General features: G+C 37.3%; 2 protein-coding genes and 1 long non-coding RNA gene across 4 annotated transcripts; 1 reads left to right on the top strand and 2 right to left on the bottom strand.

The window, feature by feature from the left end:
- Nucleotides 1-1,061: 1,061 nt before the first annotated feature.
- On the bottom strand, nt 1,062-9,841 carry LOC149724602 (uncharacterized). 2 transcript variants are annotated; one of them, XR_016386465.1, is made up of 3 exons: nt 9,607-9,822; nt 2,726-5,024; nt 1,062-2,021 (listed from the first exon to the last, which is right to left on the bottom strand). It is a non-coding gene; the product is annotated as an uncharacterized LOC149724602 (long non-coding RNA). The 2 variants fall into 2 exon arrangements; XR_016386464.1 differs by lacking the exon at nt 1,062-2,021 and having other exon boundaries at nt 4,018-5,024; nt 9,607-9,841.
- An 860-nt stretch (nt 9,842-10,701) lies between these two features.
- LOC149724603 (carbohydrate sulfotransferase 1-like) lies at nt 10,702-15,388 on the top strand. Its single transcript, XM_089891956.1, has 5 exons — nt 10,702-11,385; nt 11,757-11,915; nt 12,085-12,216; nt 13,503-13,691; nt 13,912-15,388. The coding sequence occupies exons 1-5, from the start codon at nt 10,937-10,939 to the stop codon at nt 14,213-14,215; spliced, it is 1,233 nt and encodes a 410-aa protein (XP_089748082.1). The 5' UTR covers nt 10,702-10,936; the 3' UTR covers nt 14,216-15,388.
- A 75-nt stretch (nt 15,389-15,463) lies between these two features.
- On the bottom strand, nt 15,464-17,046 carry LOC149724604 (AP-4 complex subunit mu-1-like). The gene has a single exon (XM_089891955.1). The coding sequence runs from the start codon at nt 17,041-17,043 to the stop codon at nt 15,712-15,714; it is 1,332 nt and encodes a 443-aa protein (XP_089748081.1). The 5' UTR covers nt 17,044-17,046; the 3' UTR covers nt 15,464-15,711.
- Nucleotides 17,047-17,051: the final 5 nt, after the last annotated feature.

Below are 17,051 nucleotides of genomic sequence, written 5' to 3' on the forward strand. Positions count from 1 at the left end.
ACCCCTAACCCTAACCCCTAACCCCTAACCCCTAACCCCTAACCCTAACCCCTAACCCCTAACCCCTAACCCCTAACCCCTAACCCCTAACCCCTAACCCCTAACCCCTAACCCCTAACCCCTAACCCTAACCCCTAACCCTAACCCCTAACCCCTAACCCCTAACCCCTAACCCCTAACCCCTAACCCCTAACCCTAACCCCTAACCCCTAACCCCTAACCCCTAACCCCTAACCCCTAACCCCTAACCCCTAACCCCTAACCCCTAACCCCTAACCCCTAACCCCTAACCCCTAACCCCTAACCCCTAACCCTAACCCCTAACCCCTAACCCCTAACCCCTAACCCCTAACCCCTAACCCCTAACCCTAACCTAACCCCTAACCCCTAACCCCTAACCCCTAACCCTAACCCCTAACCCCTAACCCTAACCCTAACCCTAACCCTAACCCCTAACCCCTAACCCCTAACCCCTAACCCCTAACCCCTAACCCCTAACCCCTAACCCCTAACCCCTAACCCCTAACCCCTAACCCCTAACCCTAACCCCTAACCCCTAACCCTAACCCTAACCCCTAACCCTAACCCCTAACCCCTAACCCCTAACCCCTAACCCCTAACCCCTAACCCCCTAACCCCTAACCCCTAACCCCTAACCCCTAACCCCTAACCCCTAACCCCTAACCCTAACCCTAACCCCTAACCCCTAACCCCCAACCCCTAACCCCCAAACCCCAAACCCCTAACCCCTAACCCCTAACCCTAACCCCTAACCCCTAACCCCTAACCCCTAACCCTAACCCCTAACCCCTAACCCCTAACCCCCAACCCCCAACCCCAACCCCAACCCCTACCCCTACCCCTACCCCCAACCCCCAACCCCCAACCCCAACCCCAACCCCAACCCTCAACCCCAACCCCCAACCCTCAACCCCCAACCCCCAACCCCAACCCCCAACCCCCCCAAACCCCTAACCCCCTAACCCCTAACCCTAACCCCTAACCCCTAACCCCTAACCCCAACCCCCTAACCCCAACCCCCTAACCCCTAACCCTAAAACCCTGATGCTTTGTAACGACTTAACCCTTAGTAACCCCTAATATAAAGCGCTCTTATTTTTCATACCCGTTGTCCCCTTACATAATTCAATCCATTACCTCTTTTACGCCACCTCTTGTTCAATTGTAAGCAATCGCTCTATCCGCTTGGTTTGCCAAAAAGCTGTTGTAAAATGGAAAAAGTGTTTAACATCCTCGTAAATGTATAACACAAAATAAACAATTTCAAACATTACTGTAACTTGTGCTGTTTTATAAATAATATTATTATTACCCCAACAATAGAAGTTATTAACATAATCTATTCGGTGACGTTTTTAGGAAATATGCATTGTGGGTAAAATGGAAATATACCACGTGTGGAAGCATTTTGCGCAACCTTTTTCCGCACTTGCCTCAATTCTTAAATTCTAGCATTTTTTCTTTAATCTCTTTATTGAAATCAAATCATGATATATATTTATCATTTTTAGACTAAATTTTCAGAATTAAAACCGCATAATTAGCGATTAATTAACGATTACTTTACTGTTTAATTAAATGCGCCAAATTAAACATGTATCTTAATCTTTAATTAAATGATTGCTCTTTTTAAGGAATTTTAAACTAAACATAATTTAATAAACCCTACTGCATATAACCTAATTAGCGAGTAATTACCGATTACTTTTCTATTTGCCTAAGGCGCTAATTCATACTTACAATGTACATTGATTAATCGAGTGTATTCGATATATTAATTTTGACTAAGCTTAGGCTTATAAACCATAAAGGTATAAAAACGTCAAATTAATAAGTAATTAATGATTGAAACTCGCTTTGTTTGTTACTTCTGGTTTGTTTTCAATCGAGCTCAGTCGACCGTCGTAGTAAATAGGCTAGGGTACTATGTTAATTAGCTTAATACGTGCTCCCCCATTGGAATTTTGATCCTTTGTTCTTGATAATGCCGTATCTAGATTCTATAATACACAATATATTAAACATATTTTTATAACTCGTGTTCTAGTATTATTAATTAAAGCAGATTAAGATGCTTTAAAACACGGAAGAAACTAAAAATCTGTTCAAGCGTCCGTTTTGGGAAATTGAACTGTGGGTAAAATGTATGTACACTTCATGTGGCAGCATAATATTTAGAAGCGGTAAATACATTCTAGTTATTTAATGAGGGTAGTTTTGTATATTTTTTGCAAACTATGTTCGATAAGATACATATAAGCTATTTATACGCCTTTCCATAGAAGGAAATCGCAAACAAAAACAAGTTCGTTTAAATTCATTGCGAACGTCGCTGTTTTTGGAAACAAGATGGCGCCAGTTGAACTAATCGATGTTGCTGCCTAGAGTTAACTGCTGGTTTGTCATTAGTGTCCAAAATGACTAAGTTTTTACACCTAGTCAATTTAGAGTTGTTTCATGCTAAATATAATTTTAAATTGGGGAAATTACACATAAGCTAAACAGATATAAATACTTAAACAAATAAAAAAATACCTATAACTTGCTGTAATATGAATAATATCAGCAGTTTATTTTAGACAATTAAATATAATCTTTCCGACCACGTATTCGAGGCGGAATAAATAATTATTTGAGGCGGAATAGATTACGGCGGAATAAATATACGTATTCGAGGCGGAATAAATAATGCTAAGATACTTACAGAAATTTCCCAAACAGTCTTCTGGATTGTAAATTATATCATATCTACAAATATATTATAACGCACAATACAATATATTTTAATTATTTCCACAACATGTGCTGTAATATAAATAACCAAAGCAGATTAAAATGGATTAAATAATGGAAGAAACTGACACAACCTTTTCGAGATATCTGAATTGTGGGTAAATTGTACGTGCACCACATTTGGCAGCATAGAGCTAATAATTGGTTTGAAATTGGGGAACAAACTAACTAGGCCGATTTCTTAAAATATATTAAACAAAATTAATAAATACTTACATAACCTTGTCAACCAATTTTCTGGATCGTTAATATTGTAAATATAAACACATTGTGACGCACAATAAAATTTAGGTATTGCTATAACCCGCCCAGTAATATAAATAACATTAAGTGAAACAATCAATGGAAGATACTGGAATGTTGCCGACCCACAGAAATAAAAAAGAGTAGAACGCGCAATTGCCCAAAACTGTGATATATTCTTTTTTCTATTCACGTGACCGCCAACTCGGTCCCCATTTCGCTTGGTCTCCATTGTAAAAGATAGGCGCGTGGTAGTTTTAGCTGTTTATTTTAAAAACTATACCAACTATTCAAGTTTATTAGGCCAGTTTAGTTATTTAGTAGGTTAATGCTTACACTTTGGCCCTTATTTAGGAAATTTAATTATTTTATAAATTTAATTAAAATCGTTCGAACAGACGTTTTTGTTAGAAATATATATATATGTTTGGAAATGGGTATTTTTCCCTATAAACTTAAATTAAGTAAAAAAAAGGAAGAAAAACTACATAAATCGCCATGGCTTCCATTGTCTACTATAGTAAACGGGAACGAGTCGCGAAAGAGAGAGAGTGTATCATGCTCTCTCCCTTACCGACATTAGAGATGCGCGTTCTATTCTTTCTTATCTCTGTTTGCCGACCACATTTTGAACTGTGGGTAAATTGTATGTATACCACATGCGGCAGCATGGAGATAGCAATTAGTTTACCAATTGGGAACAAAAACCTGAATCGGAATTATTAAGAGTTACATTGAACAACATTTAACAGCTACAAGTACAACTAGTGGAAAAAACACAAACAGTAAACTTTAGATTAAATATACTTACGTTTTATTTCTGACGTTTCGGAGTTATGGAATTGTGGGTAAAAAAATATCCACGACGTGTGGCAGTACACAGTTTACATTAGGTTTAGCATTAGGGAACAAAATACTTTGCAAACCTAATTTTTACAACATTGTAAAAAGTTAACAAACTTTACAACTAATCTGTTTAATTTATTTTTTATGAACTTCTGGGTTATCCTCACAACGTTTACGTTCCGCCGATTTAAAATACGCGCCACCAAAACTAGCGGATTATACTTGCCATGCTGAAATACAACAGAGGGCGTACAAGAGCAGGTAAACGTGGAAAGAGTTTTTAACAGTTTCAGGGCCGGCTCGTCGCTGCTACCATTGTGGGCGTATGTTGTTTTCAACTAAATGTTATGTTTAGATCAAACATGCAAGTCATAATATTAAAACAGGTAATCACACAGAGGGTAAACAGATAAATTATAAATACTTTAATACAGTGGCGTTTTAAGATATTGAAGCCTAGCTCCCAACCAACAACCCATAACGAATTACGTAATCTGTAACGTAGGAATCAAAATGAACAATACGCATTCTATTACGTAATAATCTAACCTCGGATTAACTCACGACGGCTCTTTACTATTATATCCTCTAAATCAATCAATACAACTCAAACTGTTACATAGGTCCCTCACTAATAAAACACTGTATATTTATTTTAAAAAATACGTGGAATTAATGTCAAAAATTAACTTCAAAAATAAAGAAACGCATATTTCGTAACCATATACACTACCTTACCTCATATGTGTATATTCTGGTGGCTTATGACGTAATAATCGAACAGTTGTATTGTAATAATATAAGTATTATTACATCATACTTGAAATTCTGACGTCACCATTTAACTATTTTATCATAAACTCAATAACAATTTACTGGTTTACCATGTTTGTGCATACAAGTGCAAACACCTGTTTTGTATTGGGTATTATAGTGGGCATCTAATTCGTGTGCATCAAGTGTTGAGGAGGTACTGGGTTCGAGTCCAGCCCAGGATATAAACGACAAATTACCTTCACAAGTTGTGTAGCTTTTGCATGATGATGGTCAATACATGGGTCGTTGTCCATTCTATTGTAGCATGGTATAATTACCCACAGCTTTCTATTAGAGTGGTTTTACTGTTTAAAAAGGCCAAATTAGTTTTGTTTGAGTTATAGTAGTAATTGCAAATGTAGATAAATGAATGAAGAGGTACAGGAATCTGGAGTTTATTCTTATAGTTGTCACAGGTTAAGATGTTGTTGGCTGATTGGGCAACTCTGGTTTAAATACAAGGTCTGTGGCATGCTATACTATAGGACCTCACCCATAAAGATGGTACACCTAACAGCAGGGTAAAACATGGGGTGACATTGTTAAAATACAGCTACACTCATAGTTGTCAAACATAGGGAACCTCATTGATTAATGTGGTGAATGCAATATACTTTGGCTCTACTTGTTTGTATAGACACCTAACAGCAGGGTAAAATCTGGGGTGACATTGTTAAAATACAGTTACACTCATAGTTGTCAAACATAGGGAACCTCATTGATTAATGTGGTGAATGCAATATACTTTGGCTCTGCTTGTTTGTTTAGACACCTAACAGCAGGGTAAAATCTAAGGTGACATTGTTTAATGCAGTTACACTCATAGTTGTCAAACATAGGGAACCTCATTGATTAAAGTGGTGAATGCAATATACTTTTGCTCTGCTTGTTTGTATAGACATCTAACAGCAGGGTAAAATCTGGGATGACATTGTTAAAATGCAGTTACACTCATATTTGTCAAACATAGAAAACCTCATTGATTAATGTGGTGAATGCAATATACTTTGGCTCTGCTTGTTTGTATAGACACCTAAAACGATTGTTTGACCTGGTAATTGATTACGACATAATAGCAATTCACACGTTGATTATCTGCGTCATAATAGCAATTGTCCCCTTGATTATTTAGCCTGCATGTGCTTAAAAACAGGTTGGATATTTGCCTTTTCACGAATGCGCATAAGATAGGCTTGCAAAAATACTTTGTACACACATAAAGCAACGCCTAAGTTTAAAAAGTTAGGAACACCGGTGTAGGGAATATAGCATGAAATGTCACGCTGTACGTAATTTATGTGGATTAAAATAATGCTCACGACAATCACTAAAAGATCATTTGCGACCGTTTGGTTTGAACTTAATAAGGTGCTCGCGTACCACCTGGGAGGCCTTCGCGTACCATAGTTTGGGAAGCACTGATTTAAACTAATCATCAGAAACAGAAATTATACAAAAACTATGGATCGTATGGGAGCAAATAAAACACGATTGTTTACCAATAATCTCGTTTGTGACGTAACAATCGTACTGGTTTTTCAAAGGTTGGCTCTGCTTGTTTGTTTAGACACCTAACAGCAGGGTAAAATCTGGGGTGACATTGTTAAAAATTAAAAATACAGTTACACTCATAGTTGTCAAACATAGGGAACCTCAATGATTAATGTGGTGAATGCAATATACTTTGGCTCTAGACGAATATCGTCTTTATACGTCACACACGGCATTGTTCGCCCGTGAATGCCACGTGTGGTGATGCAACCACAAATTCATCAGTCGTTCGTTTAATGCATGTAGTGTACTGTTATTTCGTTCATTGTGTTTTCCTTAACTAATTCATTCCGCAGAGTTGCTCCAATCATTTATTAAGTTAAATATAAATAAACAAACTTTGAAATAGGTTGTACCTTATTGTCTAGGCTCTGCTTGTTTGTATAGACACCTAACAGCAGGGTAAAATTTGGGGTGACATTGTTAAAATACAGTTACACCATTGGCGTCGATTTTTTCACGTTGTAAACCAATCTTAGGGGGGCGAAAAAAAGGTTAGTGTATGCTTAACTAGGATGCACGTGAAGGCTAAAACACGACGCACGTGAAGGCAAAACACGATGCACGTGAAGGTTAAACTACAACGCCTGTGAAGGCTGAAATCTGACACACATGAAGGATAAACTACGACGCACGTGAACTCGTGAAGGCTAAAATACAACACACATGAAGGATAAACTACGACACACGTGTAGGCTGAACTACGACGAACGTGAAGGCTAAAACACGACACACGTGAAGGCTAAACTACGACACACGTAAAGGCTGAACTACGACGAACGTGAAGGCTAAAACACGACACACGTGAAGGCTAAACTACGACACACGTGAAGGCTAAACTACGACACACGTAAAGACTAAACTACGACACACGTGAAGGCTAAAACAAGACGCACGTAAGGACTAAACTACGATACACCGGCTAAATTTCTATGCATGTGAAGGCTAAACTACAAAAGGTTTACACGTAAAGGTTTATTTAAAAAACGCAAACATTCAGCCTGTTTTTAAACCTCTGCTAGATGATAAACGTGTAAATGCCTATTATGACGCAAACAATCAACGTGTGAATTTCTATTATTTCGCAATCAATTGCCAGGTTAAACAATTGCTATAATGACGCAATGAATCCCTAGCAATAAAAACATGGTAAATATAAGGCTAAAGTACGACGCAAACGTAAACCGAACGGTTATTTTTATTTCGCTTTTGCATTGATCGTGATAATGCGTTGTTACGCAATAATACAGGTAGCGTAAACCAGGGGAGTGCGCCTCCCCGGCACCGCCGAGAATCAACGCCAGTGAGTTACACTCATAGTTATCAAACATAGGAAACCTCATTGATTAATGTGGTGAATGCAATATACTTTGGCTCTGCTTGTTTGTTTAAACACCTAACAGCAAGGTAAAAGTTTCAACTAATAACCCATCCACGCATAAAAAACGTGACAGTACACTACATACATTTCATCAGTGGCGTCGATTTTATAAAAACGTAGAGGTTGCGACATTACAACATGTAAGCTGAAAGTAGGTATATGTAAAACACGTAAAATCACGCATATAACGTCATTAACGTGTGCGGCATTTAATAGAAAGGGTATGAGTTATGCTGGCAGTTGATTACGGTGTTTAAAAAACTTAACATTACAACATGTAAATATCATCATATAATTGCCGATAGGTTGATTATACAGACGCACCGTCACTGGTAATCCTTTAGCTGGTGGCCACTTGAAATTTTGGTTTTAAAATGTTCCCTAGGTTTTACTGATACCCACTGTATACTTATTTTTAAAAAAAACTCAGGCGCTCGTGTCGAAAATTAACTTTAAAAGTGGGCGAAATGGTGCTGCGTCACCGTATTTTCCACACCAGCCGTTATGAATTAAACGAAGGTTGGATTATTACGTCATAGAATGCGTATTGTTACGTTTGATTCCAGTGAAGAAAAAACAAGGCTATACCAAAGTTAGTATAGACCAAGTTAGGAAACGGATTGTAAAACAACGAGTCTTGTTATCCATTGTCTCGCATCTATGACGTCATAGTCGCCACCATTACGGAGCCCACGGCATAGCATTTTATCATTGCTGGGTGCTGTTTTTCGTTTAAATATTGCGATTTTTTAAAAACCAAGCACTTCTGCGCGTAAAAATGGCTTTCTACTAATGTTATATCTTATCACAATAATAAACTTACAAAAATAATCAACTTTTATTGAACACTCAATCGATTAAAGAGTAAAAAAACAGAAAATATCAGGTTTACTAACCAAAAACATAAAAAGAACATGTTTAAAATATAAAAATACAAACAAAAATAACATTACCATAAATACAAACGCATAACATTACCATAAACTGGTGTATCTAGCTGCAGTTTTGCATGTAAATTGCCGTGATTTTACTTTTTGGCTCACAAACTTAACACGTATACCCGGCAACGAAACTTAAGGTATCTGTGTAAAATTTGCCCAATATCGAAGCGACATTGAGGAAAACAATACTAAGTTACTATTTTTGGTCCTCTGCTTGAATTAGTAAGCTACCTTTTTTGCGTTACGGGTCTTTATGAAATCGGAAAACGCGAACACCTTATCTGCTAGTACTTAAGCAGTTTGGAGCTGCATGTCCACTAATGTTGGATTATAAATGTAGTAAAGAATGGCTCTGTAGATTCGTAGGCATGATCATATACTAATATGTAAACTAAGCTGATTGATGCTAGTCTTAATCGCCAACGTAAAGTACCCTGTTAAACCACACTGTACGGCGAAAACCAGTCAAAATATTAATTTACTTCACATTAATTCCTAGATTTAATAGTATATAACAAGATTTATATTAGAAATTATATTTTAAATGTTAAAACAACCGCTATACGTGTTTTCTAGCTTTGTATCGCTTACAAGAACTAAATAAACACATGCCAACCATGCATTTGTATAGGCGATTCACGCTCTGTGGGCTCCGTAATGGCGGACACGAGCGCCGTTTCCTAACTTGGTCCATACTAACTTTGGGCTATACCGTCCTGTAATGTATGTAATATACCACTATTGTGACGTAACATACTGCGATTGTGACGTAATAAATCGTTAACCTTACGCAAATCAAAGGAATTACGGTGACGAAGCATGTTTTCGCGCACTTTTAAAGTTAATTTTCGACACGAACGCCCGAGTTTTTTTAAAAGAAAAGTATACAGTGGGTATTAGTGAGACCTAAGGAACAATTTGAAACCAAAATTTCAGGTGGCCACCAGCTAAAGGATTACCTGGTCACTCGTTACGACAAATCTAAACACAATTTAATAAATTGAATGTATTTACCCGTAACCTTGATGCCATTAAAAGATAGCAAGTTTTGGATTGTTTCCCTGAAGAGATTGTGGTTTTTGGTTTCAAAATATTTCCTTGAATTCCCTGACGATATCAGTCACAAAATATTTGCTACAATTCCCAGAAAACCGCTCAAAAACTCAGTAACATTAAAAGCGCGGGAAAAGCTGCTCGGAAGCTGATTGGTTAAAATTTAAAAAACAAAGCAGCAATCGTAAAAAACACTAAAACCCAGAGTCCGTATATAAACATATATACGGACTCTGCTAAAACCTACATTTGATTGAAACAAATCAGATTATAAAATGTAACCAGTTTTCCAGGAGAGCCAGATTTCTGCGACACCGGTGTCTGGTTCCCAGAAGTTAACTTAAATACATGTAGACATGTTTTTAGATAGTTTATTCTATTTAATGTAAAAATGAAGGTTTGTCGCCCTTATTTGTTGTCGATGACGTGATACGGGCAGTAGTCATTGGTCATACGGCATTATGTATAATTTATGTTAAAATACAGCATACATTTTTGTTAAGAAGATAAATCTTTAAAAAGAATTAGAGTATAAAATACTTCGCATCTAACAACTGGTATTTTTATTCGCAACCAGCATAGTTTTGAATTCCTCATAAAACAGGATTTTCTGGCCTATGGGAACCAGATTTCTTGGGAACCAGATTTCCGCGACACCGGCAAAAATATAAATTTGTGAATATTATATATTTTTAAAATGTTTAAAGTTTTCAGTACAAATGGAATTAAGTGTCTTAATTGATTACTCCCAATCAGCGCGTTATAACTTCTGCTCCATACAGTTTAACGTGTACCAAGGGTAATGTCTCGCTAAAATTATATACATCTGAATCAAAACGAGTTACATTGAAGCACGGCCTGCTAGAGATATCTTAATTCGCATAATTTGTTAATAGGCCTACACCCAAGTTATATCGTATGAATCACCACCATTAATATATGGATCTATGACATTTTACTCTAACAGTTTTGAAAGGACTTGTTTTTATTTGGAATAATCACTTGACAACTTCCCTAAACCATTACTTTTGAAATAAGTTTTATTATTAATATTATGTTGCATTGTAAGTATTAAGTAAAATATGTGTCGCTTATATCATTCTTTTTCAAACACAAATCGTTGAATGTTTTCCATTCAACGTTTATGAAATTATCAAATATTAGCTTAGAAAAGTAGGAGTTCTGTGGCGCTACATGTGGAAAAAATATATCAAACCCTACCCTATATATATATTGAGGTACAGCAACATACTTCATTACAGGGGTAAACTGTTGGTAATTAAGTCGATATATGGCCAGAAAGTTAAAGTCCGTTTATTTTGGCTGTGTGTTCGTTTTGTGCCTTTGTTTAGCCAGTTATGTATTTCTATACACCAGCACAGTGACAGAGGTTTACGATTCTTATGGAGGTTCTTTGGATACTTTGCATGAAAGAAAAGCAAGCAACGAAAAGTCTGTTTTCGATAAGGATACTGCCAAAATATTGGACAATCAGTTGCAGTTAGATCGTCAAAATGGTTCACACCGCCCTACAACAAAAATAATGCAAAGTAAAACCCCAAAAACTACTACCATATTCAAAAGTGAAACTGCCTCACCAATAATTAACACTTCAACCAAACGCAAGATAGGTTTAATTATCGTTACCAGTATGAGGTCAGGCTCATCATTTACAGGCCAAATATTCAACCAACATCCCAATGTTTTCTACTTCTTTGAACCTTTATATTTCCTGCTCGGGTAAGTTGTATTTGTTATGTAATTGCTCGATGTATTTTGAAGCTATACATGTATATATGTGTATGCATGGGTACAATGGGCCGGTGTCGTATGTTGCCAAACGTAACCTCAGGATATTTGATGTAAAATATATAATTTGTCTTTATACCAACATGGTTTGCTTCGTATACAATGATAAAACCCAGTTAATAATTACATAACAAACGTAATATATTTATTGAGCGGTAAATTTATATTGTATGTACGTGTCGTAAAGAATTAGAAATTTTGGCATTGTCTTTTCCCTGGATAAACCGACAAACGTAAAATCGTCTTCCTCTCAATGCTTCCTGTGTAAACATTCCATTCAAAGAAATTCTATTCAATCGCAGAGAATATGGATCACAAAGAAAGTTGGAAGTCTTGGATAAAATCTTTACGTGTAACTTTACCGGCATGACGTCACTGTACGATGACGTTATTAACAGCAGTAGTCACCAAAGTTTCAAACGTGACGTCGAGAATTGCCGCAAAGATGGGTTTTGTTTTGGGTAAATTATGGAATACAATGTGTCGAATGTGCCATGTTGTTTGTGGGGCTACCAACCAAGATTGTATAATGGATTTTTTGTAAAATGCCAAATATATAGCTGTTATATAGAGAGTAGTCTCACCCTAAAGATATATAACTCCCTCCCAACTTATTGTTTTAACTTTCAGTCGCAACAGCAGAGCACTGGCGTCAACAAACGGTGGAATAACAGACTGGTCAAAAATAACAAGGGCGTGCGAAACCGCCGAACTAAGGGTCGTGAAAACACTAAGAATCTATAAGTTGTTTTGGTTGAAAAGGTGATCATTTGTCAGCTTTATAATTTCCCATACCATCGTCGTTCAATTCAATATATATTATAGTGGCCTATAATGGGATAAGATGGGACACTTAAGCACATATTGCCAAATATTTCCAAAATTAAAATAGATTGCAGTTTTGGGGTAATACCACGAATTAGTACTATCATTCCTTTATTAATTGACATCAATTTATTAAAATATAATAAAACACACGAGGAGCTATTTAGCGATCCGCACAACAGGTGTAATTTTACAAATTTGAAAACACACAGGATAAGATGGGACAGTTTAAAATTATTGTTAATTTTAATTAATAGGTGTATTTATTATAAGGAATATACGTAAATAACACGAAATAATACTGTACGCTTTAAAAATTAGGTCTGAACATTCATTTTCTTGCCCTACTGCTAAAGTTTTTAACATGTTACCTATACATTATGTTATTGCGTAACAATTGGTATTGTTTGAACGAAAATTGGTAATGTTCGAACATCAATGGATAAATATTGTATCCTACAAATGTGTATGAACTTGTAATAACAGAAAATTGGTTATAACTATTGATAAAGTTTTTATTTTTGCTACAAATTGGGTGTTACTACTCTGTTTTTGGCACAAGCCACTTCTCATAAATTATCACCAAGTGCAAAATGACCAAATTTCGAATCTATTTTCAAAAGATTATCTTTTTATTATGACAGTATCTTATAGTTGATAACCCCATGAGGTGTAAATTACTAAATTAAAAGCAAATCGTTCAAAGTTTGGCAATGAAAACTTACAAAACTACAATGTGGGGGAAGATGGGACTCTAAATTGAAATATATTTTCATTAGCAGTATTCTGCAATTTGTAGTTATAACCTACCGAGTTAAACAGGCTGTGCTAGTTTCTTTGCCATGTAAACTTCATATATATAACGTTAAACCGATATTTTTTTGTTGTTTTCATCTCAAATTAAAGTCATATTGAACCCTGCCTATTTTCTTCATGCTTATATCTCAGTGTTTTTTTACAAAACTAAAACTAGTTTACCAAAATTGGCAACTTACCATTTGGCAGTTTTTACCTATTCAAAATCTACTGTTTCTATTTTACATACGTTTTAATATTTTAAAACAGTAATCAGCTTTGACGCGCGTTTTATAAAGTCGTGATAATACTGTCGAATAATTCTGTAACATTACTTCCGGATTATTATTAAATAGTAAGGAAAAAAAAAGTCTCATCAGACAAAGTGTTTCATCTTCCCCCATCCTACTATTTATTTTTCTGAGTAGATTTTTTGACGACCCGGTTCTGGATCTGAAAGTGTTGCATTTGGTTCGCGACCCGAGAGCCGTCTTCGAATCTAGGGCGCGAATATTTAACGCCAACGAAAGCATGAAGGCTGTTGGCCACACATGTGGCATGCACCGCACTGTGGAGCATGAGACTCGGGATTGGCCGGGAATAGCGGTAACTGCAAGGTAAGCGAAAACTATACGGGGGAACCGTCTGTACAATATATGACATTATAATGTAGCTTGACAACATCTGCAGCAATTCAAGGGGGGGCACATCTACATATGAGTTTTCTTTTTTCACATATGTGACGCAAAACCGTGCGTAGCGTCATTTGTTAGCTATGAATGGCCAAGCTATAACAAGCCATAACTCCCATGCCAACTAAATTGAATATTTATTCAGATATGAAGATATAACAGCAAACCCACACAAGTTTATAGAAAGTATTTACCGCTTTGTTGGTTTGGCTAAACACCCGAACGTTACGAAGTGGTTGCGCGAACACACGGCGACGTCTGACAATTCAACTTACGGTACGAGCAGGCGCGGTGAAACACAGCTGGGAAAATGGCGGACGCAGATAAAATATTTAAATGCTCTTACTGTACAAGAAATATGCTTGGATGTGATGATAATGTTTGGCTATAAGAAAATATCATCAGAAACAGAAATAAAGGATTTAAATTATAACTTATATTCTATTTAAAAAAGTCTCGTCTGCCAAAGTGTCCCATCTTCTTACTAACAGATGTAATTATGGGCTGACAATATCTGTGGTGTAATAACGACGACACACCACACAAACATGTTCGCAATCTTACCAAGTTAAACATCCTAACAATGAAACTTAGATTTTACAGTTTTACATTAAGCAGGCAGTTGCAGTACAGTGAACATATTTGTTGCAAACTCAGCTTGATGCCTTTAATGTTAAACGCCCTTTTTATCGCTCCAGTGTGAAACATTCGGGCATGTCCCTTACATACTAATATGTCAATACAAGCTGAAGCATAGTTGTAACTTTTGTAACAAACGTGGTCATAATAAATGTTTTAAAAGAACACAATCGTGCAACACATTACGTAATATGACGCTATTAATAACACAATTCTTGTTTTGTCGTCCCACTTTCACGAAACACGATGATGTCACCATAGTGTTGCTGGGCCTTTACCTTATAAAGTAGATTACTGCTGTTTATTCTTCGTTAGCAAACCTGACAAGTTGTTCAAAGTGATTAGAAAGAACCGTTTACAGTCAACAACAGAATAAGAATCTTAATGTAAGATGCCTCACATTCATATTAGTGGCGGCAACGAGTTTCGTATCTGCGTCACCAGTGGTTACGAAGGGGTGGTGGAGGGGATGGTGCTGACGACTTTATTAAGTATGGAACCACAGCTTAAGGTGGAAAGAGTCACAGACGATCAAAAGTTTCCCAAATCTACGTCGTATGTAGTAAAGCAAAGTCGGCGTGGTGAACTAAAAGAACATCACTATGATGAAGCCAAACTAGTGGTGGCCTGGTGCGATGCATTGGAAGTTAAACAATGGGAACTGATATCTATGAACATCAGTTGTATAAGATGCGACAGTGAAAGGTTTTCACTTCTGTTTCGTTTAAACAACAATAATAATAATAATGTTGTGAAACGACAAGCAAGCATGCCGCACTGACACTGTGCATGAAACACTCAATCACATTGCTGTTAACTGGTTATGTCTACCAAGAATCGCTGAATAATATATAAATATATGTGTACATATACATACGTATATGCTCTTTTTCCCTTGTGTATGGGCGCATTATTAAAAGACTTTGTTTTTCATGGTTTGACGCCATATGTTTGATCTTCAATATATAGCGGCGTCGGTGGTAGAGTGGTAACTTATGAAAATGTCGTTTTAAGCTGTTGTTATAGTTGATGGGAAAGACGGCAGCGACAGCAGATGCTTATGTTAAATATCGAAGGGTTAGTGTATTTACAGTATTACACGCTATTGTATGTTTTAATAAGAGATTCCGAGGTCGTTGCACAACAGTATTTAACCGCCGATGTGCGTGCCGTGTGCACAAACAATGGTTCAAACATTAAGCGACAAATCTTGCACAATCCAACCAACCTAACCCGACAGTAAATATATAGGGTCTAGTGAAACAAACTGGAAACGTGGAACAAACATTGCATTACAGCGTACCAGCTACGTCGGGTACCAATCACCTTGTAATCGAAACTCATACGAGTTGGCATGCGTAATATATCGAACCCACTTTATTACATGAGTGTTTGGTAGAGCGCCATGGCTCGCTTTAAGGCCGGATATTTTCATGTCTGATTGACAAAGCATCGGGATTTCAAACTGTAGGATTACTCGCGTTAGTTCGAACAACATACACGGTAACCATGACGACACCGCCATCTTAATAGTGATGCTGTGATGAGAATCGCCGGGGAAAATGGGACATGTGAAGCTGTAGCGGTTGTGGTCGTGCTTGAAGTCGACGTTTAGAAGGCTGGAGACTCCGTTTATATTCATAACGTTGCTAGGGATGGGAATTAAACCGAGTACATTCACGGCTGGATGGCGGACGGGTAGCGAGCAATGTATCTTAAGACTGAGCGTCAGCATTTTCTCTTCTACATGCGGCAGTATAGCCGAGTACATGGTGAAGGGTAATGACGATTCGTACGCGACGTTGGGCACGTGATAAGCCATGGCACGCAGCAAACCCGGATGCGCTTTCGTTTTGATTGATTTAGGAAGTTCGGTGGTTACAATATTCGAATGGAAACTTGCGCTCGTGAGAATTTTATCCATTTTAAAATCGTTGTCGTTTGGTTTGTTGAAGAATATTTCCAAATCGCAAGCATGATGTAAATATGACTTGACATGCAGCTGCCCTTCAATGCTGCAGTTGGTAAGAACTCCGTTGTGGCCGATTATAACCGACATTCGTTCAATAAGATCCACAAAGAGTTCACCGTTGTCGGGCGTTCGTAAAACTGGTTTATCTGAAGCATCACTCGCAGCAAGTCGCTTTTCCCGTGTGCTATGCACAGTGCCGAATATGTTGTCGGGGACGAATGTCAACCATTCTGTCTTTGATTTGTTTGTTTTCTTGACAGCGTTGCACAAAAGTGGTTTTATCTTCACAGATTCTGTGATGAAAGGAATCCCAAACATTGTGGACTCGGTAAATGTTTCGTGAACAAGTCCGATGTTGGAACGCAAGTTTTCTTCGGTCAAGACTCCGAAAAAGTCCTTTAAGACATCGGACAGATGTTCCAGATACTCCAGGGCAAGATACGCCGATGTTAAAGCTGAATCGGTGGCGACGACAAGAAACACTTTGTCTCGCTCAATGTTGACGTAATGTAGATCCTCGTGTGTTAAGCATGGCGGCAAACGTAAGCGGCAACTTCTTAACAGTTTGCTAAATACGTCGGGTGAGGTAACTTTGTTAGAATGTAACAGCGGTTTGAACAAAACAACATCAGCGGAGTTGTTTAAAATAAAAACAGCATTTAGCATTTTCCTAG

This window comes from Ciona robusta, chromosome 14 (genome assembly GCF_009617815.1).
Source record: "Ciona robusta chromosome 14, ASM961781v2".
Taxonomy (NCBI): domain Eukaryota; kingdom Metazoa; phylum Chordata; class Ascidiacea; order Phlebobranchia; family Cionidae; genus Ciona; species Ciona robusta.

Coding starts and splice junctions, on each gene's coding strand:
- LOC149724603 (XM_089891956.1), top strand. CDS start 10,937: ATGGCCAGAAAGTTAAAGTCCGTTTATTTTGGCTGTGTGTTCGTTTTG. Junction 12,217..13,502: donor AAGTTGTTTTGGTTGAAAAG/GTGATCATTTGT, acceptor TTTTCTGAGTAG/ATTTTTTGACGACCCGGTTC. Junction 13,692..13,911: donor GGAATAGCGGTAACTGCAAG/GTAAGCGAAAAC, acceptor ATATTTATTCAG/ATATGAAGATATAACAGCAA.
- LOC149724604 (XM_089891955.1), bottom strand. CDS start 17,043: ATGCTAAATGCTGTTTTTATTTTAAACAACTCCGCTGATGTTGTTTTG.